General features: G+C 42.6%; 1 protein-coding gene across 1 annotated transcript; it reads left to right on the top strand.

The window, feature by feature from the left end:
• Positions 1–680: 680 nt before the first annotated feature.
• Positions 681–1406, top strand: LOC107503922 (ferritin heavy chain-like). The gene has a single exon (XM_036227152.1). The coding sequence runs from the start codon at positions 712–714 to the stop codon at positions 1261–1263; it is 552 nt and encodes a 183-aa protein (XP_036083045.1). The 5' UTR covers positions 681–711; the 3' UTR covers positions 1264–1406.
• The last annotated feature ends 8358 nt before the right edge of the window (positions 1407–9764 follow it).

The raw sequence follows: 9764 nt of genomic DNA on the forward strand, positions 1-9764 counted from the left end.
ACACACACACACACACACCACTCGCTGAAGAGAAATATACACATATTTTTTTCTAATTATGTGCGTGTGTATGTATGTATGTAACAGGAAACAATAGGGAACTTTACCGAAACTCCGAATTAATATTCTCAGAATTTTAGAACGTTTTTTGTTTTTTGTTTTTAAATGAGAACTGGGTCCTGTTAGAGGGAATAACTAGAGAACAAGAGAAAGTATACTGCCCAAATGAGAAGTTCCTAGACGCCCCGTGCTCGGCTCACAGTCGCGCGCCTCCGCCGGCTGACATGGAACCTGGAACCGCGCGCTCGCTCCCCTCTCCGCGCCTCGCCTAGCAGCGCACCCGCCACTGTCCCCGCGCCCGCCCGCGGGGCTCCCCACTTGCCACCCGCGAGCGAGCGAGCGAACGAACGAACGAACGAATGTAACGTTAAGGACTCCACGCCCAGGTCCCCAGGCCTCAACGAACCCCCATTTCCGGTCCCCCGCAGGAGCTGACGCCCCGCCCCAGAGCGCCCTCCTCCGGGTCCACCTCGAGAGCGCGCCCCCAGGTTTGCGCCGCCCCTGACTCGGCCGGCAGCCTGCCTGGTCGCCCGGCCCTGGCCCTGGGAGCTGCCCGAGGTCCCGCCGCCGCCGCCCTGCCGCTGCCCGCCCCGCAGCCCCGGCTTCCTCGCCGCCTCGGCCTCGGTGCCCGCCGCGCCCGCAGCGCCAGTCATGTCGACCGGGCTGCCGCCGTCGTGTGCGCGCCAGAGCTACCAGCCCGACTGTGAGGCCGCCGTCAACAACCAGATCAACCTGGAGCTCTACGCCTCCTACGTGTACGAGGCCATGGCCCTGTACTTCGAACGCGAGGACGCGGCCCTGAAGCACGTCGTCCAGTTCTTCCGGCAGCAGTCCAGCAAGGAGACGGAGTACGCCCAGAGGCTCGTGTGGCTGCACGAGCAGCGCGGGGCGCGCCTGCGCCTGCGCGACATCGCCGGGCCTGACCTCCACCGCTGGCACGACCGGGTGAGGGTCATGGAGTGCGCCTTGCACCTGGCGATGGACGTGAACCAGAGCTTGTTCAGTCTGCACCGGCTGGCCACCGACAAGAAGGACTCCCGCCTGTGCGACTTCCTGATGAGTCGCTACCTGCATGAGCTGGTGAAATTCATCACAGAGCTGGGTGACCAACTCACAAACCTGTGCAAGATGGGAGCCCCAGAATCTGGCCTGGCCGAGCACCTCTTTAACAAGCTCGCTCTGAGCAACAGCGACAAGGACTGAACCTGGACTGCCTTCCCTGTGGTGCCTGTGGGGTGACTTCTCCAGGTCACCAGGCCCAGCATGCATATGGCAGTATTGCCCTTGCCAGACATTCCCTTAACTTTTTTCTTCCAGTTTTGCCATTTCTTCCAATAAAGTTATGATTCCTAAATTAACAATGGTCTCTGGTGAATTGGTGTGTGCAGAACCCTCACCTTTTAAGCTTTAAGCAGGTATCCAAGCAAGTGTCTCTCCCGCCAACCAGTGTCCCATCCACCCCAACGCAGCTCAGGATCTCCATGGACAGAGGGAGTTTTTCCGTGGGCCCCTGGAACCGCAAAATCTGATCCTTTTAAAACAATGTGGTGTATAGGGCTGGGGTGAGGTGGGTAGTCTATGGCCCCGGGGAATGTGTGTGCTTGTGAATTGTAAATGAGTAAACACGTGGCCTGAAAATCACAATTGTAGTTTCACCTGGAATAAGAGTCATGAGTGTGGGATTGGCAGGGTTCAAATGAAAGTTTCTTGCATTTACTTCATATTTTTCATTTTACTTAAATATGCAAATATTAATTGTAGTTTACCTTAACTCTGTTGCAAGATGGCGATCCAGAAGCAAATTTTGAGGAATTCTTTTTTAAGAAGCTCATCCCAGGCCACAGTCATTATGATAGCTGATGTTAAGGTGACTTTCCCACAGAAATGGAAATGACTTTTCATTGTCACCATGGTACATGTTTATTACCCTTACAAAGCATCCAAATATATTTTTTTTGCTTCGATTGTACCCCTTCTTTCATTCAGGTAACCTGATACCCAAAACCTCAAATTATCTTCATAGGAGGACTAAAAAATATAAGGTCAAGCCTGAAAGTCAAATTTCTGAAATTGAGTATTAAGTGGGGTAAATTACCCTGAATGTTAAGTCAGTGACTTGCTACTTTGAAGAATGTAGAAAGTGGGGGAGAGTTGAAGTTTGGAGACCAATTAGGCGATATTATAGCTGGTCCAGATGAGAGACAATGGTGGCTTGGACTGCAGTGGTATCTGCGGTGAGTAAATGAAGAGGCATAGGCAAATTCCAGATTAATTGAATCAGTTGATAAGATTTGCTTATAGACCAGAGGTGAGGAAAATAATCTAGGTTGTAGTATTTGGACCCGAATACCCAGATCGATGGTTGTGCTATTCGCCAATCTGGAGGTGTCTGCCAGGGTACATCTGTGTAGGTGGGTGTGTAAGGTAAGTCCAATAGAATCTGTGAACTGGCGGGTGTGGCATATCCTGTAAAATCTGAGATGCCTATTAGATGTGCGTGTGGAAATGTCATGCAGGTAACCAGAAGAATGAATCCGGCGCTCAGGTAGGATGTCAGTTCTGGAAATACGCATAAGGAAAATATCAGCTATGGAGGGCGTTGAGGTCATAGGACCGGATGAGCTCACCAGAGAGTGTAGAGCGAGCATGGCCTAGCCAGCCTCAAGCCCAGGGCAGCTAACTTTAGAGGATGGGTCAAGGTGTTGGAACAGCAGGGAGCTGCTGGCCCCACCTGGACCTTGATCTCCTTCCAGAATATGGCCACCTGTGCCTGCTCAGAGTTTATCTCAAAATCAGACTGTTACTAACCTCATTGTGCCCTCCGGTTTCTCCTTGAACAATCGATGTGGAAAAGAATTAGCTTATTACCTTGTCTTCATGGCTATGGGTAAAAGAAATTATTTCCCATTTTTTTTGTTTCCTTAAGAAAATAATATATTAAAAAAGAAAATTATAGATCTGTTTGTTTTTTTTCTGTGATTCTTTAAAAACTCTCCCCATCTCTCAGTCCACTCTCTATTTGACCAGATGAAATCTGTACCCCTCCAAACCCTAAGGTTGTCCATGGCTGGGAAAATATACTCAGAACATTTTGTTTCTTTCGCGGCGTGTGTAAGTTAAAAGATCGAAGTTTAAAAGTACAGACTTTATATCCTGTATTCAAAGACACTTGAATAGCCTGAGTCTTTTTAGATCTCACATATAGCCATAAACATTTACTAAAATATGAACAAGTTTAACTAAATAGAATTTCCTTCCACATTTCCTCATGACTGTTTGAATGCTTAAAAATGAGGATATGGCTCTTGGAGTTTAGTTTCTCAAAAGTGCTATTGTTCTTTTTGCTCTTAGTCTACTTTGGTCTTTTCACAATTTCCTTCTCTGCATGCTTAGAGGTCATCTGCTCTTTCTGACTTTATCTCAGATCATATATATAAATTAACCAGTCTCCTCTAGATATAAGGAAGCACAGGGCGAGCACCTATTTGTGTTTATAACTGTAAATTGACTGAGGATCTTTACTTTCCTGTTTTCAAGAGGCAATTGGCTCTAGTGCTTTCCTAACCCCACATGGCCTGGGTTCACATACCAAGTTAGCCGCTTACTAAATTGGATGAATTGGACATGTTATTTAAACTCTCTGTGCCTCAGTTTCCTCACATGTAGAACAGGGATAATAAAATTGTCACTATCATTTGGTCGCTGAGCAGATTAAATAAGTTAATATTTTAAAAATACTTACAACAGTACCTGGCACATATAGCACATATGTTATTTGTAAGTCATCGTTTATCATCATCACCATCAGCAGCAGCTACTCACTTGTCAGTTGCTTTGTGGTGTTTATGCTTTGGGGAGAAGAGTTCATATCTACATTTTGCCACTGGAGGTCTCTCTCGCATTTCGACCAATGTTGTCACCCTGCATATTGAGAAGGGAAACTCCCTCATGGCTGCCTGGTTGTCAGGGGCTGCCGGGACTCAAATAGGCAGATTGCTGTTTTCACTGCTGCAAACTCAGGCCCAAGACTAGAGGTGAGTTTTCCTGGGACGACTTTCCCTGATAATCCTGCTCCATTCTGTTTCAACCGGCTTTTCTTCGAACTCTCCCCCTAGAAAGCTTTTTGCTTATTCTTCCCAAACTTAAGTGCCTGAGCCTCCTCTTTCCAGCCTGAACTACATTTGACTCCTCAGAGGTAAGAAAGAGTGAAAGGGTGATCTGGATGTTTGCACCTGAAAAGGAGAGAAATGAGTGGATCGGAAGGGGAGAATGGGCAAAAGGGCTACTGATAACATAATAATGAAAATTAATGGGTCATCATGCACTTTAGCACAGAGGTTCTCAGGCTTTACTGGCCATTAGAGCCACCTGTGGAGCTTTTAGAGCTCTCAATGCCCAGGCCACATCCCAGACCATAAATACATCCATCAGCCTCTGGGGCAGGACCTAGACATCCCAGGCATTGGAAACAGTGTGTGCACTTTGCTACTGTGACCTGTGGACCAGCAGGTCAGTGTCATCTGAGAGCTTGTTAGAGATGCAAAACCTCAAGCCTTATCCCATACCTACTGAATCAGAATGTACATTTAACAAGACCCCAGGTGATGAATATGTCCACTGAATTTTGAGAAGCACTCATTAGCATTCTGGTTGTCAAATAAGGCTGTACCTTGGCATCACCTGGGGCACTGGAAAATAACACTAATGTTTCCATTTAAATAACTCACTCAGCCATATCTTTGTGTAAGTACCAGACCAAATACAATAAAAAACGTACTGCAACTTCAACGACAATTATAGAATCAACAGTTATTAATCACACTCACTCACTCACATACTAGAGTTTACACAATCTGCTGTTTTGTCACAAACTGGTTTGTTTTATAGTGTGGGTTGGCAAACTACAGCCTGGAAAACAAATCTGGCCCCCATGTGCTTTTTATAAACAAAGTTTTATTGGAATACAGTTGCACCTATTCAATTACCTATAATATGTGGTTGCATTTGCACTACAAAAGCAGAATTAGTAATTGCAACAAAGACCATGTTAACTGCTAAGCCTCAAACATTTACAGAAAATCTTTGCCAACCCATGTTTTATAGCAATTTGCTGCAGGCCCTGAATTCATTGAAATCTGTCAAATATTTTAACCTTTTCACCTGTCTTTATGCATCTAATTCTCTTTTTCTATTTCTTTTTACTTTATCTCACTTTCAATAAATATTCCAAAATGGTCTGGATATTTATAAAATTTGTCCACATCTCCAACTCTCACACTTAACAGAATTGCAATTGTCACCTTCTAGAGTGACATCTTTGTGTATTTCAACAAGTCAACCTGCCAACTTGGTATATTCAGTTTTGCCAGTCCCTCAATGTGCCTTTGTTAATTGAGGGCCATCAATTATCCTGTTTCTGGGAGCGTCTAAGTGGAGCAATGCCTGACTAGCCTTTTTTACTGATTCTCCATAATCTCATATTCATCACAGAAGCTATTTAAAGTATACTTATTTTTAAGTTATTGCAATCCATTCCAATCATTTTTCTTACTGTGAAGCATTTAAATTTCATTAATATGTAAAGCTGTTGCCTTGCTTGAGAAAGAATAGACTCCTTCCCTTTTATCTGTATTTCAACATTTATTTTTTGTAATGTTGCTTTTAGTTTACAATTTATTATATGATATTAACTATGCTAAATATGATGAGGAGATTTATTCTTTTTTTTCCTGTGGGATAATTCTCTATGCATGATTTTTTTCTTCCAAAGTTTAATTTTTCTATAAAGTTTATGGAGAAGTAAAAGTTCCCATTTAAAATATTTTAGAACTAGAAATCAAGAAATAAACCTAAATTATAACATTCTAGAAAAGGAGCATTCATGTAGTTTTTGAATTTTTCAACCAAATAGCTATCCTTTCGAAAAATTTTATTGGGTTCTATGAAGTGTTCTGCACTATGCTTTGCACTAGGAAAATAAGGTAACTAGGGCACAGTTCCTGCTCACAAGTATGATGGAAAAGATGAACATATATATACCGCCAATCTATTTAGGTAAGATCTAAAAGTAGAGTGAACACAAAGTGCTATGTGAGTCCAAGAGACAAAAAGGGGTCTCAATTTCACATGAGACTTAAGAAATATCCACTGTGGAGGTGTTATTTGCTGCAGAGGAGCCAATAAAGAGGGAAAGGTACCAAATTCAGGAGTGTAAGGAAATATAGTTAATGAAAGAAGACCCAGAGGAAGAGAGAGGTGGTGAATATATTTTACACAGGAGGAAGGTAGTTTTGTTTGTTTTTTTATGAAACTACAAAAACTCTTCCCTCAAAGGTAATTGTTGACTTACTAGTTAACATCACCATTGGTCTCTTTTCAGCACTTGCCCTGCTTGATTACTCCGTAGTACTTGACAGTGTTGACTAGTCCTTCCCTCCTTGCCTTTCCTGTTCTTCCATGATTTTCCTGAGATTTACCAATAGAGAAACATATAGACCTAACAACCCTCCTGGATTCTGCTATTGGCCTCTTCGACCTTTGTTCTATATGCATTTCCCCCAGAGTTCAGCCATATCCATGTCCAATCTTAGTCTCTCTCTCCCTCCCTCTCTCTGTCTCTGTCTCTCTCTCTCCACCTCTGCCCCATCCCTGTCCCTCCCTCTTCCCCTCCTCCTCCCTCTCTGCAGATGCTTCTCTCGACTATAAGACCAGCAAAGCCATTTGTGAAATTTCTCCTTCTTGATTCCCCAAAAAACTCAGACTCGACAAGTCCCCAAATGAACTCATTATCTAGTTCTCAAACTCTCTCTACATTTGTTGTATCTTCCCATAGTCTCACAAGTAATAAATTTCAGAGTCACCCTAGACTTCTAGCCTAACAATTTTCATAATCTCTGTACCTGTCAGGGTTCTTGGCAGCAAATCACAAAATTTGACTCTGACTAATCAAAACAGAAAATGAATTTTTAAGAAGGATGTTTAGTAACATATTGGGAAGGCTGTAGAACTTTGTTCAGAAAATGGGAAGCATTATATGAAGTGAAGCCTTATCTCCCATCTGTCTTGACATTTTTCCCCAAACATAAAGGGTGCTCAGATGTTGGCTGCCCAAAGTAATAAACACATAATCTAGTTTTTCTGACCCTCTTTTATTAGATGTTGTTGGTGCTTTGCCCAGATCAACTTGACTGGCCAAGACACCCAAAACCCCAGCTGCTTGTGAGTGCTGCAGCTGACAGCTTATGCCTGTGACCTTCTCAGAGGGATTGTCCTTGGCTAACTTGGTCAGTGAATGACTGAAGCACAAAAGCCTGGACCCTTTGCCCTATTTCTGCAGAGAGATTTATGCTCCAGAATCAGTCTCGTTTCAAGCCAAAGTTAGACTTTACCTGAGATCACATCCTTGCTTGGTTCCTTCTTCTGCACTATTATACTTTCCTTATATCTGTATGGGTTTCTCTTGAGTACACTCCTTCAATAAATTCCTATCTCACACCTGAAAAAAAATGGCATAAATGATAGAGGCTTTCTTCATTCCTTTCGTGACCAAATCAAAGTGGTGACAGAAACATGGAGCAACAGCAAGCAAAATTGCCTGGGATCTAGATGAACAGAAGCACTAAAACTAAGGAGAGAAAAAATTAATCCACCTACAACAGTAGAAGATAGGAGGGGGTAAAGACACAAGGCTGCCAGGCCCAAGTGGCTGAGTGGGACAAAGGCTATGGCAGCAGCAGCAGCAGATGCCTCTTAAAGTGGCCCTGTCCAAGAGCCTATGTTCATGGTTATGGACCTGCTGGCTCTGAGCACAAGCATAGTTCCTCTGTTGAGTCTTCCCCTGCTTTCAGTGTGTAGACACAGTGCTGCCTTTACTGAGACGTCAAACTGGTTTGCAGAAGTCGCTCGGCCCAGAGGATTCTCTGAAACTCTGCTTCCCCCAACTGGCGGCCCTGCCCAACCCACATGCAGTTGTGTCCTCTGGGAGAAAGGTGCTCCTTGCTGAGCAGTGCCAAGACATACTGGTGGCACCTGGCCTCGGTTTCCAGTGTGGTTTCTTGAGTCAACTATAAGCACAGCACCTGTGGATTGCTTGATGAATCTTAACAGAGAGCTCTGGAGGGGCACAGCCTGGGGCTAAACTTGGCCTGCTGCTGAACCCCTCTCAGGACTGTGCTGCTGAACACCTACCACACAAAGCCACATTAATAAGACCGGGAGACTTAAAAGCTTTGCTTAGTACATAGAAACACACAGAAAGGCAGCCAAAATGGGAAGACAAAGAAGCAGAAACCATATGAGAGAATAGAACAGAGATCTAGGAATAATGAAGTCAAGCAATCTAACAGATGCAGGGTTCAAAACACTGGTTGTAAAGATGCTCAGTGAACTTGGGAGAAGTATAGATGAATTTAGTGAGAACAAAGAGATAAAAAACATAAAAATGGAAGAGGTGAATTATAAAAGGGAACCAGTCAGACATAAAGACATATTATCTGAGATGAAGAGCATAGTAGAGGAAATAAACAACAGCAACAACAAAATGGAAACAAATTCAGATATAGAAAATATTTTGAGGGCTACTAGACGTGAAGGAAGTTGGGGGATGGAGAAAAGGTCAAAGGGATTAAGAATTACACAGGGATAAATACAAAATAGACATGAAGATATAAGGAAAATAGTTAACAATGATATTTTAGATACATAAAGGGGAAGAGGGGTACTATATTTAGTGGGGTGATCACTTTGGGAATTATATAGATAAACATTATTCTGTACAACTGAAACTAATATATTATTATATGCCAATTATAATTGAAAAAAACTCATTGAATTGTACAATGTAAATACAAGCAACTAATTGTCTATCTTATTTCAATAAACCTCGGGGAAAAAATCATCCATGATGAGAGAAAGAAAAATCCCTATCTCAGGCTATTCCCAGGGAACCTAACCTAAGATCTGTGCTTAAACAGGATCGATTACCCTCTCCGTTGTGTTACCACAAATCCTCCCTCATTTCTTTTTAATGGTACTTACCATTTGGTGTCACAATTTTTCTTCATATGCCTATAAACCTTAATAGGCTATGGAATCCTTGAGCATAGGAAATGTGTGTATTTTTTTCCTCTTTTAAATTCCTAACATATATGTAATAGGAACTTTAAAAATGGTAGGCTGAACTTAATTGAAAATAAAGGCCAAATCACAGTAGATAAAAGAATGAATAAAAGTGAGATAGTGGAGACAATAAATGTAGTGACAGGCTATCCTTTCCCAAATGTAAATGTGCCTCATAGTATCATTATTGGCTTACCTATTTTATCCCCCAACTTGATTATGGATGAGATAGCAAAGACAAGTTTTCAGTAATTAGTCCCTGGCCAAAAGAATTTTTTACAAGACATAGCGGTCTGTTCCATTCAAATATCTCAAAACAAGACCACATGGACAGGACTAAAAATTTCACACATTGTTTTAGCATTTTTGAAGCCCATATTCCTTATCATTTACCTACTATGCACAATTATTACATATTTGACAAATGATCTCAATTTTATTATCATGTTGCTTCATCTATAGGAGTCTGTGCATGGTGGATGTAGGACAGTCATAAAGTTTCCTGAGCATTTGTTATGTATAGAATACTATGTGATCAATGTTGGGAGCAAGAAGGTTGATAAGAAAGCATAGAAAGTGTCTCTATG

Source organism: Rousettus aegyptiacus, unplaced genomic scaffold, assembly GCF_014176215.1.
Source record: "Rousettus aegyptiacus isolate mRouAeg1 unplaced genomic scaffold, mRouAeg1.p scaffold_m13_p_9, whole genome shotgun sequence".
In the NCBI taxonomy this organism is placed as follows: domain Eukaryota; kingdom Metazoa; phylum Chordata; class Mammalia; order Chiroptera; family Pteropodidae; genus Rousettus; species Rousettus aegyptiacus.

Bases quoted from the DNA above. Each gene is read 5' to 3' on its own strand.
- LOC107503922 (XM_036227152.1), top strand. From the start codon at position 712: ATGTCGACCGGGCTGCCGCCGTCGTGTGCGCGCCAGAGCTACCAGCCC.